The following is a 22,010-nucleotide window of genomic DNA, read 5'->3' on the forward strand; positions in this document are numbered from 1 at the left end:
CTTGATACGTTTCGACACTACGTGATGCCCAATACTGAGTATATCATAGCAATCTGGGAAATATTACAAGCCTTGGAAATCAAATACCCCAATCATCATCGTGTCTAGGAAGAAGGAAATCGCCGAATTCAGCGAGGCAGCATGTCTCTCTCAGCGAGCTGTTTACGCCGATGTAACGAGTCCCTCATTGTTCAAGTTCTGTGCGCCGAACTAATCATGAGCAGATGTTTGGTTTCAAGCACACTATGAACAAGTACGAGCACAACACCAATGCTTTTAGAGCGCTCAGGACACGGCTTTTCAGTCGAGTCCTGCAAGTCAACGGTCCAAATAACCTGAGTGCCCTTTACCCGCGTCTCCTTGCGGAATTGGACAGCAGTCTAAGCAAAGAGCTTCACAACGGACGTGCACTCAATGGTGAGACTTTCAACAAAAATACTTTTGAGATTGATATGATGCTAACGTCTTAATTAGGAGGAACATGCCTGCCTGTTGCGCAGACAGTCCGCCGGATGGCCTCGAAGCTCATGAGCATCATGTTCTTTGGTGAAAGTCTTGGTATGCAATAACTACAACTTCAATCATTCCTTTTGGGCACCCGAGATTAACTTTTAATACAGCCTCTGACGAGGAATTCTCCAACGCACTCTTACGATATCCTCGGGATATAGTCAGGTGCATGGCTGCCTTCCAGATAACGCCGTCGTTCATGTCCCCGTATGTCTTCACCCTTGAGTCATAAGGCGATTGAATACTTTCTAACTTCCTCAGTATCATGCACATGATTCTCACAAACCGGGGTCAGGCCATGCGCTTGATCCAGTCTCGCCTTCGTGAGTACATGGGCCCGGGTCGCTCTAATTGGAACGAACCTGAACCCACCAAACAAGTACGCGTACCCGCTTGAATTGCGTGATGAATACTGGTTGATGTCTCCTGCAGCTCACGATCATGCACAACATGGCGGAACTGGCAGACACCAGCGACTACTGGGATCCCGAGCTGCTTTCGCAGTCTCTCCTGGGGATCTGGTTCGCAGCCTCTCACCAGCCGTGGATGAACCTGCACTTCATTATACTAGAGCTGTGCGCCCGGAAGGAGTGGCAGGCTTCGCTCCGTCAGGAGCTAGAGCAGCATCTTCCGCTGGATTACGAGACTCTGGAGCATTTGCCTCTTCTGGACAGCTTCATCAAAGAAACCGTCAGGCTCAACCCCCTGGATACGCGTATGAGTCGCCTCATTGGATTTTCCCCTTCTTAGCTGCTGTGCGCTAATCCTTTTGTTGCAGTTGCAATCCGCAGAAAGGCACTGGAGCCGTACAACTTCTCCGACGGCACCTTGTCCGTCCCCGCAGGTGCCACGGTCTGCGTATCAGCGTATGACCTTATGCACAACCCGGAGACTTATCCCGAGCCTGATAGCTTTGAACCTCGTCGATTCCTACCGGATGATGCCAGAGACCAGCAGCGGAGGTTCACAGAAATTTCGGAGACGTTTCCGGTATGGGGCTACGGATCTCTCGCATGGTGAGTAATGGGGAGCCGCACTGTGGTCCGACTGCCGCTTGTTTAACTGATCATGATACAGTCCCGGTCGATTTCACGCCTCGCTGGCGATTAAGATGGTGGTGTCGCAGTTGCTTTTGAAGTATAATCTGAGACTTAGAGATGAAAAGGCAAGGACAAGGTGGTCCTGGGAAACGTTCACTATGCCATATGAATCCACGCAATTCATTGTTGAGAAATTGTGACCATCCAGCCCCGCGTCGTTACCTGTCACAATATATAGACGCCGCTGAGCTGGAGGCTCTCTGGATAGTTGATTTGGCTGGGTTGATAGGTTACACTAGAACTGCAATACATTGCGTTGCTTCTATATCTTGAGATGCTGAAATAAATTGACTTGCGGGCTTGGAATGTTGGTGGTGAAATACTTGTGGGAGTTGCCGGGTAGAATCTAGACAAACTTTAGATGGTTATCAACTGCCTTGGATTCTAGTGAGCTGTTTTGCTGCTGCTGGTACTAAATTATGTATAGTCTATGCGGAAGCCCTGGCCTCACTGGAAAATGCCACCCAAATATTCTATGACATTGGTTGAAGCAAGGCTCTTTAAGCCGCGCCAAGCAAAGTCTGATGGAGCCAACCGTAGAGCAGCTGGGATCATTACATTCGATCTTTGAAAGTATCTGGGTAGATTCAAACGCATAACTACATGCCTTGAATTGGTCAGGGAAGCTTTGCTAACTTAGTTGTTGGTCGTAAACTAACACAGCTTATTGTGAGTCTGCTCAAGCTTCTCTTCCTGTATCGTCTTGTTGGTTCTCTTTTCCAACTTACCGCCTGCACTGTTCTCGGCCGCTCGACCGGACACCTCACGACCGCTATCAACCTCCGTATTGCCATACCCAGAAGTCTGAAACGACATGACCCTCCTCCAGTCTCTCTCCAAATCCGTATCCCAACTATCTCTTTCTCTGTACGCCGTCGACCAGTGAAAGTAAATGTAGACTTGAGAGTCTAAGGGGACTTGCGGTATCTTTTGATTTGACCCACCGCCGATAGATCGACTCATACTGTCCAAAGAGGTCATATGGAAGCATATATTGTGGAGGGCACCCCTGATTGAGACGTGCTGCGTTGTTTGATTCCTACCATTCCTCCTTCACCTCATGGTGTTGCCAATTTTGGAATCAACGGGATGGGGGCCGCATTTGTCTACATAAGTATGACTAACCTTGTTCTTTTTAAATCTGACGCACCCGCAACCTATGAACGCACCGCGTGCTCTAAACGCAGTGCGAAAAGCGGCCTGGGTTGCACAAACTTGGCTTTCAGGCTGAGTCGACTCTAGGGGCTTGACCGGTTTTCTCAATGCGGGAAAAGGCTATGTCGATCGCGACTGGAAGTAAATGCTGAACCAGAAGGAGCTGAGACGCAGAAGTGCTTCTTAGGTTCCGAGACTGCAATCCTACTTCGCCCCCAGGCGCTGACCACCATAAAAATAAAGTAAGCGTTTCCGCGGAATATATCCCATCAGGGGATCGCGCTTGTGATACCTATCACGTTTCTCGGTGTATAAGACTTTACTCGTCCCGTCAAATGGGCCAAAGCCAGGATTTGTAACCCGCGTCCGTAAGACGGCTAATCGGTTCCCGGAAAGTGGCCTCCGAAGGCTGCTCTCGTCAGCGTAGCCAGCCCATAAGCAAAGCCTCATGACCTTTCTCCACCCATTCGAAATTTTAAGAAGCCACTCATGGAACAAGAAGCAAAACGCGAAGAACTGAAGACGCAACCCTGAGCCGATACATATCGAAGCAGCGTGGGCCCAGCCACGGAAGCCACAATGTCCGCTCACGCGGGACTCGACTCCTACTCTCCGGAGTATCTGGCAGAAGACGACAGCCAGAGACTCATTGACGCAAGTATTTCTGTCATAGTCGTTATAACGATAGTACTTGCCATTTTCTTGATTTCTCGGCTGTTCTGTGCGGAGCGCAATCACTGGGAGGTTTGGATTTTATATCCCTTAAATTACCTTCTCTGCCTGGGACTTTGCATCAATGGAATCTGTGAGTCTACCGAGGACGGACATGCTGAGGATTCCTGGCAGACTTGCGTTCGCTGACTCTACCTCCTCAAGTGTTTGTTGAGGTCGGAGGTGCAGGCCGCCATATGGTCTACTGGCTGATCAATGATCCGTCGGTCATCGTGCCGTTTCTCAAGATCCAAACGTCAGGCGACTTTGTGTATATGGCCGGTGTGACCTTCCCCAAGGTGGCGGTCTTGATCCTGTATCTCAGGGTCTTTGTCGACCGCAAGGTCCGCATCGTAACCTGGATCGTCATCGGGGTGGTTTTGACCAACTGGGTCGCCATTGGTATCATCGCTGCCTTGGTAACTTGCCAACCATTCGCTTTCAAATGGGACAAGACAATCCAAGGTGGCCACTGTGCAGATCTATTGGCCGCCTATAAATATGTCAGTGTTCCAAACATCCTCACTGATCTGGCTATTGCTATTCTGCCTCTGTCCACTCTCTATCATCTGCAGATGAGTCGAACCCGGAAGATTGGAGTCTCCTTGACGTTCATGGCCGGAAGTCTGTAAGTGATTCAATCATTCTTCCCCTGAACATGTGAAATCCAATACTCTCTCATGTTCGCTGATTGAAGTTTCACCATGAAGGGGTATAATAACTTCTGTGATCCGTTTCGTTGGGTTTTATGATTCGGACCTTGAATCAGACTTGTGGTATCTTGGAATCAACACGACGATACTGACTTTTGTTGAACCCTCTGCCTATTTCATTTGCTCGTGCTTGCCAGGGATGCGCCCCTTGGTACGGGCCTTGTACAAAAAGTTCAACGGCGGCCATACCTGGGATGACTCGGCCACAAAGCGCTTGCACGATTTCCCCCTGGGCAGTTACAAGGGCAACAACCACACGTCAGTTATTGCGACACAAGGCCAGAGTGTTCCCAGTCATGACGAGAACAAAGGCGGATTCATCAGACTGGAGGAAACTGTCCGGGTGGATTACTCACCTGGGCGTGCGGCGTGATTGCAAAACCGGACGAGACTTCAGGGGTTGGGCAAGTCTATACCAAACATCCTGATACCTTTTGCCTGATGGGCCATTTGCCTGGTGCCAGGTGGCTGATGCCTAATTTCCGCCATGTACTGCGATGTATGCGTAGAAACAGGGACTGAGCAAGGAGACATGAAGACCTCAGCATTTTAGAGGATCATCTTTACCCACACATCATTGCTCAATTGAACAGTCAGCACACCTATGCATGCAGATTCAAATACGTTGTGCATGGACTCGAACGTGATCAGCCTCTGATCGCCACTTGCCTTTTCCTCTTCTTCCTCTTTCCTCCGTGACTCTTTTGTTTGTTTATCCCAGAACTCATATCACCGCCTTGCACGTATCTGATAAAATTGACGGTTCCTTAGTCCTGCGCATCACAATAATACAAGTGATTTTCTGAGGCCCAAATAGGAGTGTGCTGCTAGTTGGCTGCCCAACTGCAACCAGCCTCCCCAGTGTAGTTAGTTCGCGGCTTTACCGCTGCCCCTTGCTCTCCTTGTCCATGTTCGTGGTGCGAGGATCTTGGCTGAAACCAGGGCTCGAGAACACCCAAACGGCTTAGAACACCAAGTGGGGACAGAGGGGAAAAGGGGACTCTGCAGCCTCACTTTGGGCAGCCGTTCCTCGGCAGGCACATACTTACCTAATAGGCATGGAATACTGTGCAGCATACTGGGGTAAATTCAACAGTGATTTGTTTTTCAAGGCACGGCCGCGTGTTGGTCCTCTAGAAAACAGTACATGCATCGTTGGTGAATTTACAGACATCTAGAGACAGTGTGAAATTTGCATCACATTTCCCTCCCATCATTGGAGTAGATACAAATAACGATGGACTGACTCTGAGGAGCTCCCAGCTCGATGAGATCTGTTCAGGCCATTCTTGTTCCTCAGCTCCCGTCGTAGAACGTCGCTGCGACACGGGTACACAGGTCGGAAACAAGGAGGAAGAAAGTAAAGTACAAGGTCATAATCGTGATATAACGCCGCCCCAATGCCATCCGTCCACGTACTGCTACACAGATACAATACAACACGCTTTGATACACAGCGCTTCATGATCTGGTTTATCGACGGTACTCAGACTGCACCGAATGGCGCCTGCTCCTCTCGGTGCTGCCCCTCCCGCGCCGCTTGCTGCCGACGCGGACGGGGCTGGCATGCTCGTGGCCGAGCCGCTCCTTCTGCTCCTTCTGCTTCCTGCGCGCGTAGAGCGCGACGTCGACGCTCTCGAGCGCGTAGCTGAGGTCCTTGAGGGCGCGGTCCTTGTGCTTGTCGTTCTCGGCGGCGACGAGGGTCCGCATGGCCAGGTCGAGCTCGTCGACGGCGTCGCCGAGGTCCTCGCCCATCTGGGACCCCGTGAACCCCTGCGACCGCTGCAGCCGCAGGACCTCCTTGAGCGAGTGCTCGAGGAACACCATGGCCTCGTACTCGTGCTCCTGGTCGACGGCGCTGAGGACCTGGTCGATGCCGTACTGCAGGTTGTCGAGGGCCTGCTCGCGCTCGCGGCCCGTCTCCATTATCGTGTCGAAGGGGTTGGTCTTGGGCCATGAGGACGGTGTGAGGAGTTCTTGCTTGTGGTGGCCGAGGTGGTTGCTTTGGCTCCGGCGCCTGGATGACGACGTCGAGTGTCTCCGTGTGGGATCTGAGAAACTCGAGGTGCTGCTTGGAGGACTGTAGATGCCGGTGGGCTGAATTGGTGTAGGGCTGAAGACACTGCTGTGGCGGCTGGACATACTGCGTGGGCTGCTTGATCCTCTCGACGGCGCTTCGCCAGACTGGACTCTGGAGAGGTCTAGGGAAGGCCGCGTTGGCGACTTGTCTTTTTGCTTCTCTTTACCTTCGTCATTTTTGTCCTTGTCGCCTCCCTTGTCTCCTCCTATCTTGGCGAATCGAATCTCCGCAAGGAGGTCGTTCAGACCTTTGGCTGTCTGGTTGGCCTCCTTGCCTATGTCGAGCAGGTTCATCTCGGCTCCCGGTGTCGAGGCATACTCGAAACGCTGCGACGTGCTGGCGTAGCGTGGGTAGTTCTTGCGCAAGATACGGTAGGCGTCTCGTTTCTGCTTCTCGGCCCTCTTTACAAAATCCGCGTGAGATTTACTCAGGGACTGGCCTTCACAGTTGGTCTTGGTCTGGTCCAAGGTGATTTGTAGGTTGTCGACATCTCGGTAAACTTGACGCACGTTACGTTCGTAGTCACGGCCCTTGATATATGGTGTCTTAAGCATGTCCTTGACGATCATCGCCGCCACACCATACACAAGTCCCTCCATGTTGTAGACGGGTATTGATGGAAAGTAGGGGGTGTTCTAGAGATCCGGCCGGTACCGGTGACATTGAATGAAGACAAATGAGGAATGATGTAACTAGTGCTGTTCGTCAACGGGATGGTAGGTGATGGGAGGAAACACCCGAGACAAAATAAAGACGTCCCGGAAACGAAAACAGATTCCGGAGAGGGCGGCAGGATTTAACCACTTCTGGAAGAGTGGCTGACGCTTCCACCGGCGTCGCGGTCATGACAAGGGAGCGTTGTTTGGACACGGCGCACTGCCATAGCAACGTTGGTGACGTCGGAGGTTCTGGGAGTCGCAGAACTCCCGTTTTCAGCTAGACGGGATATCCCAAGCCTCGACCTAGGAACAGCCGGCGGAGCCCGAGTGTGCGACTCAGGCTTATTCCCTGCGCACCGTCGATTGGGCACCCTCATCACCGCTTATTCATGCTGCTGTCGACCGCACTGGGCCACGTGCCTAGTGTCAGAAAGCCGTCCAAACCATGCGCTCCGGGTGGTCTGGCTCATGACGATCTGGGGAGAGCCCCGTCCCGAGACTATAGTGCTTTGGCAAGGGGAGATTGGACAGGACGTGACATCATCAACCTTATGCCTCGGAGTGGTCCTGAGGGTCTCGGCCGCTAAGAATAAAGGGGTTCAGCCGAATGGAGCTGGGCGTGGACGTTGCATAGTGAGAGCAATCGAAACAAAATAAACTTTAGGGGAACTTCCGAGGTGGCTTGTTAGGCGCAACAGGTTACATAAGTGCTGCGGAGATTCTGCGGCTCGCCTCGACGGCGTCAGTTCACCGTCCTATGTGCCGGCTCGGAATGGCACCCTACGCCAGCCGCGCGTTGATCCCATGCAAGTTCAGGCACCCATCACGCGACTGCGTACAGGGAGAGGCACACTACAGAGGACCCGCAACAAAGTCATCCTGCGTGCAGATGATATCACCAGGCATATATAGGGCCAGTAGTCGCTGGTCCTGATTCAAAGGCCCGGTGTCATCTCTGAACATCTCACCGTTTTGCGCCTGGCGCGGATTCAGGCGCGTGTCGACTGATTATGATCTTCCGCCCTTACATGCAAACGGCAAGCGACAGGTCTGCGGGCTCCGAGATTCGAGTACGACTCAGCGCATTGTCATCTGTCATTTTCGTAGTCCCACTTGAGTGGTTTCGGGAACAACATAGGCTTTCAGGAGACAGGGCTCTGACGAGTCCCGAAAGCGATCAACGACATGGAATCCCTCATCACACGCGCAGGCTCGGTCCGCACAAGGCAGACACACCACAGTGACAACGGTACTTCTATCCAACGGGAACCCTTAATTTCAGACCCTTAAAGTTGAGTCCACGTACTTGAGGACGAGGCCTATTCAGAGGGCCACGAGTCCCTGTCGCTGTCTTCAACACAACGCAAGGGTCCAAGCTGCACTCGTAGGCCTCCTGATCGCTCGATTATCATCCGCAGTGGGTTTGCCCATTCCTATCGGAGGCAGGCCTTTAACAATCAAGATTGCTTCAAAAAGTCTCTCCGCTCGAAAAGACGATCACCGATTCGCAGTGGAATAAAAGTGGTTCCAAAGACAAGGCACCGTGCTACACATCACAAATCAAGTCCCCCATCTACAAGTCCCTGGCCATCTCATGATTATACGACTCCATCCTTTTTCACATGTTCTCAACACTTTTATCGAAAGACGCTATGCCACCTGGCCTGGTACCCCGATGACTGGACAGCTACACGTGGCGTACGGCGGAAGTGTCGGGTAGTCTAGCAGCTGTGCTTCCTGGTGGTTGGGACCGATCTGGATCATTCCACAAAGTTAAAAAGCTTCCCACCCCGAGGACCTGCATCCGGGGTACATGATTGCCCCGGGCTGAATGCCTCAAGAATCTGGGGTGAGTTTACTCCGCAGCCTGCATCATTCATCCCTGCGTCGCTCACCTAGTGACTTGCTTCACCTCCACATGATTGAGTCTTACGGATCCGCCAAGAATACCCTTTCATATCGAGGAAATCTTGAATTAAACATACCGTTTCTTGAGACAGCGCTTAAATCAAAGTATAAGCTTGATCGATGAGATCACGAAGTCCTTAAATCTCCTATGTGCACTGCACGATGAGCGGGCGTGAAATAGAACCACTAATCGGCCAACGGGGCAACATCCGCAGAGTTTTCAAGACAAGACTTGCTTTTTATTCAAGCGGGATACTTGAGCGTAGTGCCCGAGAACGATCGCAGATGCATAGGTCCAGACCGTCGAGGTGTTGTAGCCGCCGTGAGGGTCTCGGGAAACATGTTGCAGTGCATCACAAGCGCCCAAACGGCGTCGAAACCATCGAACGTTCTCACCGCTCCTTGCGTCTCACCAGCAATCGGCAGCGTATTTGGCAAGCGACGTTGTCTCGCACCTACATTCGCAGTGTTGCGTCATGACGCGCGAGGTGGTGTCAACATTCCTGCCCGATGTCCACTCGGATTTGCGCAGGCAGAACCCACAGCTGGCAGGATACACTCAGTCGCTGACGTGTATCTGTCGCGAATCTTCGATCTGAAATGTCTGCCATGCGATTGGTGTCTGCTGTTTGCGACTGGTCCCACACTGGCCCTGGAGTCAGGCAACTGGCTTACTCGCCGCCAATACGAAATTGCTTACTAACACTGAGGCAGGACGGATCATAGATCTTGACAGAATGTCGGAGCAGATGGTCCCATCTTCTAACGACTTGAGGTCGTGTGAAATGTCAGCTTTGTATAGCGAGAGGAGCTGTCGCAGCCGACCAAACAGGGACCAACAACATCGTACAAGACCGGGTCAAGACTTCACGGAAATGATCGTACGGGCCAAATGATGATGAAAGGATCAAAGAAGTGCTGATGGTCGACCTTTCGAGTGAAAAGAATGTGCCGGCTTGATGATGGAATCTCCCGGCTGTAAGACACTGGCAGAGTAGGCACTTGATCTAGGTGGCAACGCTTGCGGGATTGAACGTACCGGCAAATTATTATCGAGGCAAGATTTAAGCCTGACAAGTCCAACGGTGCCACCGAGATGAGTCTCAATTGGTTAGACTTGCTGTATGTATCGACTTCATCGCGAGCAGTCGTCAGAGGCGTCGGCTCGATGTGATTCACGTCCAGGGTGAGCATTGCCTGCTCCTCTCTGTGACGAGGGCGCATGCAAAATTGTGCAACGGACAGCACACCGCTGATATCCAGATTATGTGACCAATTGGAGGGGGTGAAACCCCTGAGGGCAGCTGTTTGTTGTAACGCCAATGTCTTCGATGAACTACAGAAGAATACCGGAATTCAGCACAGTCCACGTCAACGACGACGAGGAACGCCACGTCAAGCAAGAGTTGGCTGGGCGCCCACTTTCTCGCAGATTACTGAATTTTGTCTCCGGCATTCCATCCTCCGTGGGCATAGTTGACAAGCAGCTCAGTGAGAGAATGATTACTCACATACAAAGCCCCAACTGATAGGCAGTGACCGTCCGTCTGGAAGTGAAATACTGGAGACGGGCTTCGTGTCTGCCCAGGCGTACAGGGTAGCCGTATACTCGATACCGCAGCCGTCGAGATAGATGCTTTTGAATTTTTAGACAAGCTGCGAACCGACCCCTTGTATCTCCAGCACCCGGATCCAGTCGCCGCGTGGAAGTGATTGGTAGACGCCGCCCATGGTATCACAAGATGACATGGCAAATTAGATGCACGAAAAGTCAACGCTTCCAGTCCGTCCACTCTAACTGTTTGCAACTCATCCTTGGCTGTGTTGGACGTTGTCAGCACCAAAGGCCTAGTGTTTACGAAATCTAGAGAATAGCTTGCAGCATCTAGGGTCTCTGATGAAGGCCCGCCGCGGCTACTTTCAGCATTCCGGGGTATGCGCCAGTAGCCTGTGACCGTTTACATTTGGTCTTGACTGTCACAGCTCCAAATGATGAGTACCAACTCGGAAGTACAGATGTGTACGAGTGCCAGACCAGTTCTCTCAAAAAAGTAATATCTCCATTTTTGTGCTTGTAGTTCTGTATGTACTTGGATGTCACAGCGAATGTGGTCTCAAGAATCAAAATGGGCGACAGCGCCTCCTCGGACTTCTCAATCCACTCTGCGGCGCTTCCTCGACTCCTCTTGGAAACTCGGCTCTCCTTTCATGAAACCAATAAACGCCTGAACGTTCTTCGAATTGCCAGCTTTGTACAATCTGCCGGTATCGACCGCCAATAGATCTAGCGTGTCCAGACGGGACTCAAGCGCTACAAAGCCATATGTAAGCATACAACGGATCAGTGGAGGCCCAGCAGGACATAACTTACAGAACTTTTCAGGTGTAATTTTGGGGCTAGGCTGATGCGATGCACCAGAAACAGCGATGGCTTGCTCAACGCCGGATTGCGCAACCACGCGCACGTTGTCAGACATGCTGACGAATGAGTTGGGGTCTGTCGGCGTCACCAAGACAAAGAAGTATTCCTCGCCTTCCTCAAGACCAGACTCGCAGTGTGCTCCTTGCTGAAAAGGGACCCGGCGGACGCGACAAGTTGGCGGCCGGCTCTGGCGAACCGCTTCAGGAAAGCACGGCATTTCTTTTCCCTCAGCTGGCACTTGACATTTTTAGTAGAGATCCAGAGGCGAGAAAGTGTAAAAGAGGCAACTTCATGCCAGGAAGTATACATACAATCGCCAGCAATCGACAAATTATTCCGAAGGCCGGAGCATCGAGAGGTAAGGTGACACTGAACCTCAATCATGACATTGTCATCTTGTGGTCGGGCGTTGACAGCCCATCCCACACGGAGTCCAGAGCGCCCATTTTCACTCGTGTTAAAAACGCGCACTTCCATCTCCTGTCTGTTGACCAGTCTCTCCTCGGCTCGATTGATCTCCTGCTTCATATGCCACTCAGACGACCTTACGCTGCGTTCCTGTTGGAAGGCATCCCGCGGCAGCTGTTGCAGCACGTCGGCGAATAGATTCTTGACGGTGAATATGACGACTTTGTCCTCTGCCATCTTACCGGAAAGGCCCAGCTCTTTGACCGCGTCTTTCATAGAAAGCCATAGCTCGTGAACAAGGAGCAACCGCTTGTCCTCCGAGATTGCGACATCAATATGGAGTTGGCCGGCTCGCATAAATCGGACCTGCGTGTTGGGAGCTTGGGGGCAGGCCCGGATACAGGCCTGGAGAAGACGGTACACCGAAAGCCCAAAACTGATGTTGAGAGACGGCACTTTCTTGGCATCTTTAAAGCGCCGGAGGGCTTCTTCCTCGGCAGTGCGGACGAGGTTCTTTTTCTCAAGGATGTCCCAACACTTCTTGGATACCTCATACGGTTTTCGCCCAATGCCTTCGATGGCTTGCCGAAGCCTCGGGCTCTTGAAACAACGGCGTCAGCATAGGTATTTGAATATCATGTGAGGCTTCTGTACCTTGTTCATATGCTCGCTGCTGTAAAACCAGCGGTCAGCGAATTCCCCCCTCAAGAGATAGCCTCTGATGAAGAGGCCAACTTCTCTAGGCCAATGTTTCTCGGCACATGCAACATCAGCATAGTAGCTCTCGGTAGTGTTGAGGATGTCGACAAAGTCTCCAATAATGTCAGGCTTTGCCTTCATTGCGGCGCTCAAGATTTGACACATGGCCCTTGACTCCTCAGATGTAGTATTCACCGATTCTCTCTCGCGGTTAGTCTGTCCACCCGCGAAGTTATAGCCGAACCGGAGAGGAAATCCTGTGATGCTCGCCGATCGAGAATCGGTTCCTTCTGACAAGAGAAGGCCTTTAAGGTAAATGTTGCCGCGCAGGTTCTCAGCCGTAAGAAGATCGCCATGGTAGGTAGAAATAATTCCGGTATCCTCATTGTCGACCCGAGTGAGAAACAATGCAGCTTTTGTCCAAGACTCGAAGGCTGTCTGCTGGACTGGGCCGCGTTTGACTTGAGAACCTGTCTCATCTCGTCCTCCCCGGCTTTCTCCTATGACAAACTGGACATCTTTGTCTGCCACCACTTCAGGCGTGGCAATCTTGAAGGTACTCTTCCGTGGCCGCCGAGCCTCTTTGCGAGCCATGTTGATGCGGTGTGCCGAGACGACAAGGCAGTTATTTTTGAAATTGAAATTCCAATTGAAGCCGGTTGACTGACATCTCAAGTGATTGTTCTGGAGGCTGCGCAGGAAGACCAGGGCGGCCAGCTTGAGGCCCTCACCATGAGCTCCGGCCTGGTCCTCGGCTCCCCGTTTGCTCGTACCGCCAATCTGGAGATGCCAGGGTTGCAGTGTAGCTTTCCGGTTTGTTATTTCGACAGTGCCAGCGCCATCGTGGCCAATGAATCGAATGAATCCTCGGCATTGGTTGACATCGCTGCGGTCGGCACCGCGCTCGAAGGCTTTGAAAACGATCTCGGTGGTACGGCCGGCGGAAGCCTCTTCGCGGTAAACGCAAAAGTCCGCTGGGGACATGTCGTTCGACTCGATAATCCCGTCACGCCTGCATGGAAAAGTTAGGCAAGGACATGGCATTGGAGGGCAATGAGTTCAATGTTGAAAAGGGAGCGCTAAAGTGTGCGTACCAGTTCTGAACCAACTCGCGAAAGGCTGCTTTGGGACTCCAATCTGTGTAGTTGCCACGAAGAGCTAAGTCGAAGGTCTTGCTTCTGACGATAGAGTCGAGAGGGCTCCAAGAGTCATCGTCGTGTGTGTCGTCGCCGTCTGACGGGGCCCCGTCACTACGGTCATCGACTTCATGGTTGATGCTCATTTCGATGTAAGGTGGCATTTTGAGATGACACCGATGATGAAGGGAGGAGGGCAGAAAAACCCAAGGCAAGGAAGGTGTTGCAGGAAGAAAGAAAGATGCAAGGCAAAGAAGGGGTTGCAGATGGTTCAGAAGTGGGTGGGGCGGAGACTTGGTAGGGAATGGAGTTGCAAGCAAACGCGTTCAAGACGTGCTGCAGTGCTGCAGAAAGGGGAACCAGAGATAAGCGATAAGACACTGATCGCAAAAACTATAAAGGGCACTTCCGTCCTACCCTAACACTAAATGCAACAGCATTCAGCAAGCCTGTGTTGGTGCTAGGGGGGGGGGGGCTCGCAAAGCATCAGTGTGGTTACCACACTGACATGACATGAGGTGAGGCCGGTTTACCACGCTTTCAAGCAACAACAACGCGAGTATTTGAAGTCCCCAACTACATTCTGAAGGCTAAGTCTGCAAGAAGGTTAGAGCTATTGAGCACGGGTTTTCTATCGAATGGAACTAGGGCGACTCTCTGGTCCTCTGGGAGTGGGATCTATAGCGGTAATTAGACGGGACGCAAACCGAAGCAGTGTGTCAAAACAACGTCCGAGGTTTGGCGTCCTTTTCTTTGCATCCATCTATGGTTTCTGAAACCGAATTTAGCATGTATGGCTCTCTGTTGTGAACTCTCCTGCCTGACGTTGCAGATGATGCTGCGATGGTGACAGCAAGCTCGGCCATGAGTTGAATGGCCACATGAGGCATTGAGCTTGCACATTCTCGAGTACGCAGTGAGACCAGCATTCTTTTGGGGACGTCGACTGTCGCGGTGGAACAACACTTGAGGCCGGGATAACAGACGCCCCTAAAAGTCTGGATCCTAGAGGGATGGCAGCATTCGCGGCACATGATGACCTTCGCACCTTCACTTTGCCGAATAAGAGTTTTGATACACTCTTACTGGCAGATTTTTAGAATACCACATCTTTGCGTCTCTGTCCCCGTGTGAAAACATTCCTGCAGGGTATGAGAAGATGGTCTCCCACCGGTTGTCATGATGGAAAGCTCACCCAACATGTTCTCAACCAAAGAGTCTTACAAAGTTGAAAAAATGAATTTTATGACCACTCGGATTCCGTGCATGCTCAATAGGCGCAAAGATATTACTTAAACCAGGACCACAATAAAGCAAGGGCTATCCGTACTCAGTTTTCACACAATAATTTGACCATACGTTGATAGATGGGAAGTCTGGAGAATCAAAAGTAAGCATCTACTATCGTTGGAGGTTGCTCTTCCGTCGATATAGCAAAGGAGCAAAGGCCATCTCTTCCTGTCGAAGACCCTTTTGCTACGGTGCCGTCATACTTGGATTTTACTCAAACATGACGTCCCCAAACACACCGCTTGAGAGGCTTGAGAGCGCCTGTAGGCGGTGGAGCGCCTGTAGGTGGTGGAATTCAGCCACAAAGAAAACGTCGGAGGACCAGATCTCTCGAGAACGCTGTGAAGAATCAATGCAGTTTTCATAACTGCGCCATCACATCTGATAGGTTGAGCAAAGGTTGGCTCTCTTTCTGACAAGAGCAGATGATATGCTTATGTGAGGATCAGGACTTTCCAGTTCTTAAAATATAAAGAGTGGCGAGAGAGTTTTAAGTGCGTTATCCGATAGTTGAGCTACTGAAGATCCAGACACCTGGAACCGGCTTCATTAACGGGTCTGACTAAGAGTCGTGAGGGTATTCCAGGTGCACGATCTAGCAGGCAGCACCCTTGGGAATTCGGCACCCAGTCGCCGGTCTGGTATGAAGGCGTATGGCTATATATATGCAGGACTAATCTTCAACCGCATTCTCGTCTCTATTCCGTTCTTAGCCCATTGACCAGCCATTCATATACATCGTTACTATGAAACATACTTCCGTCTTTTTCAGTCTCTGCCTGCCCTCTGGAATAATATGTCTGCAGATTCCGATCAATCAGTATCTCTATCATCTAGAGGATTTGACTTTCTAACTTTTACCGAACTTCACCGCAAAAATGCGCATCCACTGGGACATTACTTCCAAGCTTCCCATTGTGCACATAGACTTCTGACCTATAGGTCAATAACATTCACGCTAGCAAAAGAGGAATACAGGAAACGAGGAAGAGATATAGTGATATAGAGTGAATATCAAAGCAGTGAATAATTGGGAATCAGAACCTCCCCGGACAGTTTTCATTGCGAGCCAAACCAGTTGCTCTAACCTCAACTATACTAAAGCCTCTGATACATGCATGATTGTAAAGGCGCTAGCGCCAGCACCAACGCCTCTTTGCCAGTTTCCCTTCTTCTAATGTTACAGTAATTCGAGAGAACTCACCATTTACTTCTGACCTGCCGGAGCCCCGCCAGCAGCATTACCAGGAGGCTTGGAAGCACCGGCAGCAGTCTTGGAAGCGCCGGTAGCAGTCTTGGAAGCGCCGGCAGCAGGGTTTGTAGCGGTGGGCTTCGGAGACAAGCCCCTGGGCCTCGTAGGGGACGGAGTCCTCGAAACCGGCATCCCAAGCTTTTCCCTCCACCATTTCTCAGTCTGTCCACTGCTGCTGTGTTTAATGACGTCTGGGAGGCAAACTTCAATAATTTGGTTATCACGAGAATTGAGTCTGAGGTTTCCGTCTTTGGTTGCGTCCACCAGCAGGTTGTAGGCATCGTCGGCGTCCTTCTTCTTCTTTGGCGCCTCGAGGCGCCGCCCGCAGACTTCGATCTTGAAGACGATGAGCTCGGTCCTTGTGATATTTCCTCACCGTGATGATGAAGTCGGCATCCTGTGGAAAGTCAGATACAGAATGATGATTGTGTGCAGCTCTCAGAAAGACTTTTGATACTTACAGTGGTGGAGCGATATTGCGGAAGATAGTTCCACAGAGCAAGACCGCCAATTAGAGCAATTCTCACGTCGGCCTGCTCTGGAAGGCCTTTGAGACACTGCATCACGGCCTTAGCAGCTTCGTTCAAGTCGGCAAGAGTGTTGGCAGCGCTCATTTTGGCGGTTCTGAGGCGGTACTGGTAACAATACTATAGTACTGAAGTTGGCGGGTTTCGAACTAGTATATGATGTTTATAATATTTCAAAATTCGAATTGCGTACTTTCTGGATTATGAGCAATATTATAGCGAAGAGAGTTAAGAAACGATGTGGTGATGTGCTTGAATTGTGAAGAGTCTGATGTTGATAGTGCATCTCAATATGAGGTACCGGTCCTCACCGAGGCCTCCTCTTATAGATTTTCTCCTAATAAGGTTTGCAATTCAACTGCGTCTGTCTTCCAATCACAGCTTCCAAAGTCTGGGTGTCTTGCATGTGCGTCTTGGTGTTTTGCCTGACTCCTTATTTAGTAGACCACCCTTCGCCACGGTCAAAAGGGGCCGACCTTGGCCAGGAACTAGTCATAGAATATTCAAATTTTAGCCTCGCTGCACCGTCCAACACGCTTCAAGTGGCTCCCCAGGAGCTGCAGCCCGGTGGGTGACTAGTGGAGGTGAACTATTTACACGACAGTTTGATATATCGCTTCTTTCCGTGCCTCTTCTAGATCCTCGCGCAGATCTTTCGGCTGTTTTCCGAATGGGCACAAGGGAGGAGGTTCATCCCGGGCATTTTTATTTTCGGCACCCATAGTGGGGAATCGCCGCCGCAGGGTGGCAGATTGGCCCCAATATGGCTGTGTGGTCGCGGCGCGACGCGCCTGGGGGCCCGACCACCGCGAGGTTGCCCCCACCTCAATCGCTGATGCCGAAACGGAACCTCTGTGAGGGAGGAGGCAATGAAAGAGCCATCTCTTTGGTTGATTCTGTCAAATATGACAGGGTCGCCTCCAGCCGACCAACTCATCGGCCCCCAAAATATTGCTGGACACATCTATCAGCCAGTGCGGCCACATCGAAGCCGTTAACGAAGGGTATCAAACACATGTTGGTCAGCATAAAAGTCTGTGAGGCGGATACCAACACGGCAGGTCAATCAATGAACATGAGATTCGAAATAGGACTTACGTAGCATTTCCCTTAAGGAGAACTGGGCAGAGCAAGACGCTTGAAGTGGAATTCCGAAGAAGTTAAGCACTCAAGCCACGACTCGAAACTTGTACCAGCCCTTGAATGCCTGCGCACACACGATACATGGAGCTTTTCGTCTATGTTGAGAATCATTTTCGTATCGGGCACCAAGCTGTGCCCGTCACATTTTTAAGATACCCATCAGGAAACACAAACAGCAGGAAGCTGCCAACAAAAGGGTTCATATCTCGATACATTTTTAGGCTCAGCTAACCTAGGACACCATGTGTATTCTCCCATAAACTCCTTGGAGCGACAAGCAATATGGCCCGCCGTGTTGTGCCAGAGAATAACGAGGTACTCAAGTCCGGCCCTCCCGGAGATGTTTGATAGCATCACTCGAGCGAATGTCTTCGTCGTTGATTTCCTTCCAGAAAGTCCCGCACGCCGGTGAAAGCTTGTCAACCTCCAAGTGACCCTGAGGAGCCACATACTCCATAAAGTAGATGACAGTGGCCACGAACTAGGTCACATAGATGTTATCATCATCACGGATTAAGGGAACGATCGCTTCCAAGTACGAATGACTCGGTAGAACCCAGACTTGACTTGGAGATCCATCATCTTGGGGTAGCAGTGATCCATGACCAAATCCCAGCTCATCGGGCGGCGGCAAAGACGGATGGCTGGCTGGTATCAAGCCCAACGAGAGCAAGTCCGCGCCCTGGTCGAGCTTGAGTGGCAACACGACGTCACCAAGAGTGGCTGACTGTACGTGGAGTGCAACATGAACATTGCTGTCAGGCCTGTGGGCGTGGAACGCAGGAACTGGTGAGGGCCGATCCGCTTTTGAGATGTAGCAGCTGGCGGGATCGGGGCATGGCGTGAGTTTCAGCTCCTGCGAATGCATGAGAGCTGCTATAGCAGCAGGTAGCAGAGAGTCGTGGACGACGAAGTCGGCTTCCTGACTACTGTCAACTTCAGTCCAGAATTCGAAGACTGGCAAGGATGAGGCAGAAGTCTTACACTAACGATGCTCGGCACGCCATGGACAGTCAAGAGGAAGTTGCCCCAGAGCACAGCAGGGATATCCTTGCTAGCCAAAGTCTGTGAGATCGGTGCGAGGAGTGCCTCGCGAGTATGAGAGCTTGCCATGATGATTTGGCTTCAAGAAAGCAGGTAAGGGGATAAGTCTCCGGAGAGATAGATATTGATCACATTAGTCCATTCAGATTTGCTGGGTTGGCGGACTGTTCAAATCCTGCCTAAAACCAACGAGATAGCACTTACGTAAGCAGTTCAAGCACGGGTCGTCCTCTGGAAGTATCCAGGTACCCTCGGGTGGGCTACTTCAGCTTCGGCAATCTATTTTTGTTGCCAACTGCGGTCGTTAGTGGCTGTGGAGGGAGGGGCGCCTCTGTTATTTAAAGAGAGGTGCTATACTTAATTTTGGACAATCTGCACACTTCCTCCAACAGACACTCGCCAGTTACAGGCAGTATGGATATCCAAATCCTCTCAGACCTCCATCTCGAAAGCCCTAAAGCCTACGACTGCTACGAAATCACCCCAACCGCGCCCCATCTCGCACTACTGGGAGACATCGGTTGCGTCTGTGACCCAGGATACCTCACCTTCCTCACCGCCCAGCTTAAGCAATTTAGCATTGTCTTCCACGTCTTAGGAAACCATGAGCCCTACGGATCCAGCTGGGACTCAGTCACCGCAAAGCTCCGCACGTTCCAAAAGGAGAATCGGCTACAGCGGGCAGCAGACTCGAGTTTAGGAGAGTACATCCTTCTCGACCGCGACGAGTATCATCTGCCCGAGTACAATATTACAGTCCTTGGCTGCACGTTATTCTCACACATACCTACGGTCTCATTGGAAGATGTTAGCTTCGGCCTCAACGATTTCTTCCGCATTGACTCCTGGACTGTCGAGGATCACGTCTCTGCACACACACGCGAGTGTGCCTGGCTGAATTCGCGCGTCAGCGCCCTGTCTCGGGAACGACCTGACCATAAAATCATCATATTCACACACCACAGCCCTACGATCAACTCTAGAACTGTCAATCCTCGGACCGCCGGCAATAAAATTTCATCAGGCTTTGCAACTGATTTGGGGGGCGAAGTATGCTGGACCGGAGAGAAGGTCGTATTTTGGGCGTTTGGGCATACGCATTACAACTTTCCGCACTGGAGGGATGAGGAGAGTGGGACCTTTGTTTACAGCAACCAGAGGGGATATTACTTCTCGCAGGCTCCTGGCTTCTCGGACACACGGGTGATAAGGATTGGGAAAGATGGGGGAGTGGTGGCTAAGGAAGAGAAAAGCGAGATCGCGCCTCAGCCCGAGCCTGACTCCTGACCAAGCAGATGAAGTCGAAGAGGGCGTGGACTAGTGGGATGATGTTCCCGATATGCAGAACCCGTAATGGGGAGGAAGCAACCATAACGCAAACCTACTGCTTGTAAAATGATGTATACTTCATGGAAGTCCCATGAGGTCGTCCACACGGCGGCAAATGTGGCCAACAGGGAGACAGCGTGGCTGACCGCCTCATTCAAATTACATAAGTGAAAGGGAAATTTACCCATCCTCAACAGGGATGGGGAAATGCTTACAGGTGCATGTAGATCATGTCACCATCATTGACAGTGGGCAGGTTACCTGACAGTCACTGGTGATCTGAGTTCCGGTACATGAAGACGATGATTGTGTGGTTGGCGGAGAAGATGGTGACAATGAAGTTTGTGATGGTGATGGTTGGGTGGACGACGACGAAGGCTGATTGTTCTCGTCATTGGTCGGAGGCTTGTCGCAGTTGCCAACAGTGATAAATAGGATACGGATGCAAGGGAGGCTGAAACTTGGAATATTGAAACCTGGCAGGTTGAACTGGAATCGGACATTCATGATCATCGGCACCTCCCAAAGGGCGAGACCTCCGACAATAGGCAGGACTGTGGACGAGCCATCCGACTTCGTGGTCGTGATCCAAGTGGAAGCTTTCGAATCAAACCCAGGCATTTCTAGGCGCCGAATCCTGGTGGCAATGTAGTCATTGTTGACGTTTCCGGGGGTGGGACAAACGTCTGGGTAGACGATGCGGATGACATTACAACCGAAGAGGGCATTGGAGAAGGCAGTGATGTTGGGATTATGAGCCTTCACCGAAGTCAGCAACTGCCTCGTCAGATGTCCTTCAATATTCTGTAATGCATCATACAGCTCTGGAATCTTACATACGGTGTACTTTCCACCACGGTCACGTTCAAAGAAATCGAGGTCGATCGAGGATGCCGGTCCAGGCACAGGGATAGTAGAGAATGACGAAGCTTACGATGAAATGGCGCTTGTTGTCACCGTCCCTTGAGAGTCACTTGACCACGTAGAACTCAGAGGCTGAATAGCAGAAGTTCCATTATTGAATGAGGAAGAAGAAGCAGCGGTGCCTATCAACGACCATGTTGAATTTATCGAGATATTGAATGACGACTGGGGAGCCCCTGTCCCTATCGGTGACCATGTTGAATTCATGGAATTATTCAATGCAGCATGAGACGCTGCGGTGCCTAACAGCGACCACGTTGAGTCCATGATGAGATGTAGGAAGAACTTGATCAATTTGAGCTGATAAGATCGCCGTGAGTACAGGATCTTGACCGGTAGTTGAAAGTTCAAGGATGGTTTCTACAGGGCTTTCTGGGAAATACTGGGATTTAGTTTAATGATTTAGAAAACATGGAAGGCTTAACCGACCTTGTTATGCACACTTCACCTGCATGCACCGATGCACGTTTGAATTAAGTAGAGTGAATTATCTTGAATAAAGTCATCGTCGTGAGGTGGGGGAAAGCGCCGTAGCACTTGCATCCACTTTGCCTGAAAGCGGTGGCGCAGGACGCGAAACATGGCTCGAAGGGGGCTTGTCGTAGCTTGGTCCCACACCGGCGCCTTCATGGCAATGTGAAAACATGACCTGTGCATCGGGATGTATATTGTGTTGCCGCCATCGGGACCACCATTAGAACCATCGGTGTCGGCGGCGTACACAAAACAAGATTTCGATGTGCCAGGGAGGTTGAAACAGCACCCCGCCGGAGACTCAAGGTGTGGTCAAATGATGAACATGTAAAAGTTTATATCGGACAAAAAGCTTGGTTTAATTTCGGGTTTCGTGTCCAGCAAGGCTCCTCTGTGGTACAACAAGTACCTAGGTCTTCTCCAGAGCTATGTGAGTCAACGCTAAGAGAGACTCCCGTCTTGCTAGATCATTTTTATCTTGAGATCATTACCTTAGTGGAGCGGCGGACATCAAATGACGGACCAT

The 22,010-nt window shown here is 51.1% G+C and overlaps 7 protein-coding genes across 7 annotated transcripts; 3 read left to right on the forward strand and 4 right to left on the reverse strand.

The window, feature by feature from the left end:
- Positions 1-224: 224 nt before the first annotated feature.
- On the forward strand, positions 225-1,620 carry INS49_007648 (uncharacterized protein; the record flags this gene model as incomplete). The annotated part of the gene is made up of 7 exons (XM_043168396.1): positions 225-405; positions 478-558; positions 621-717; positions 772-889; positions 943-1,231; positions 1,289-1,500; positions 1,588-1,620. The coding sequence occupies 7 exons, from the start codon at positions 225-227 to the stop codon at positions 1,618-1,620; spliced, it is 1,011 nt and encodes a 336-aa protein (XP_043026076.1).
- Positions 1,621-3,344: 1,724 nt separating this feature from the next.
- On the forward strand, positions 3,345-4,108 carry INS49_007649 (uncharacterized protein; the record flags this gene model as incomplete). Its single annotated transcript, XM_043168397.1, has 2 exons — positions 3,345-3,570; positions 3,642-4,108. The coding sequence occupies 2 exons, from the start codon at positions 3,345-3,347 to the stop codon at positions 4,106-4,108; spliced, it is 693 nt and encodes a 230-aa protein (XP_043026077.1).
- Positions 4,109-5,662: 1,554 nt separating this feature from the next.
- On the reverse strand, positions 5,663-6,868 carry INS49_007650 (uncharacterized protein; the record flags this gene model as incomplete). Its single annotated transcript, XM_043168398.1, has 1 exon — positions 5,663-6,868. One exon carries the CDS (start codon positions 6,866-6,868, stop codon positions 5,663-5,665), a length of 1,206 nt encoding a protein of 401 aa, XP_043026078.1.
- A 4,121-nt stretch (positions 6,869-10,989) lies between these two features.
- On the reverse strand, positions 10,990-13,665 carry INS49_007651 (uncharacterized protein; the record flags this gene model as incomplete). Its single annotated transcript, XM_043168399.1, has 5 exons — positions 10,990-11,147; positions 11,208-11,495; positions 11,570-12,266; positions 12,321-13,377; positions 13,460-13,665. The coding sequence occupies 5 exons, from the start codon at positions 13,663-13,665 to the stop codon at positions 10,990-10,992; spliced, it is 2,406 nt and encodes an 801-aa protein (XP_043026079.1).
- Positions 13,666-15,998: 2,333 nt separating this feature from the next.
- On the reverse strand, positions 15,999-16,657 carry INS49_007652 (uncharacterized protein; the record flags this gene model as incomplete). The annotated part of the gene is made up of 3 exons (XM_043168400.1): positions 15,999-16,379; positions 16,420-16,440; positions 16,505-16,657. The coding sequence occupies 3 exons, from the start codon at positions 16,655-16,657 to the stop codon at positions 15,999-16,001; spliced, it is 555 nt and encodes a 184-aa protein (XP_043026080.1).
- A 1,375-nt stretch (positions 16,658-18,032) lies between these two features.
- INS49_007653 (uncharacterized protein) lies at positions 18,033-18,826 on the reverse strand (the record flags this gene model as incomplete). The annotated part of the gene is made up of 3 exons (XM_043168401.1): positions 18,033-18,194; positions 18,270-18,635; positions 18,698-18,826. 3 exons carry the CDS (start codon positions 18,824-18,826, stop codon positions 18,033-18,035), a joined length of 657 nt encoding a protein of 218 aa, XP_043026081.1.
- A 345-nt stretch (positions 18,827-19,171) lies between these two features.
- On the forward strand, positions 19,172-20,044 carry INS49_007654 (uncharacterized protein; the record flags this gene model as incomplete). Its single annotated transcript, XM_043168402.1, has 1 exon — positions 19,172-20,044. One exon carries the CDS (start codon positions 19,172-19,174, stop codon positions 20,042-20,044), a length of 873 nt encoding a protein of 290 aa, XP_043026082.1.
- Positions 20,045-22,010: the final 1,966 nt, after the last annotated feature.

Source organism: Diaporthe citri, assembly GCF_014595645.1.
Source record: "Diaporthe citri strain NFHF-8-4 chromosome Unknown scaffold_3, whole genome shotgun sequence".
Classification (NCBI taxonomy): domain Eukaryota; kingdom Fungi; phylum Ascomycota; class Sordariomycetes; order Diaporthales; family Diaporthaceae; genus Diaporthe; species Diaporthe citri.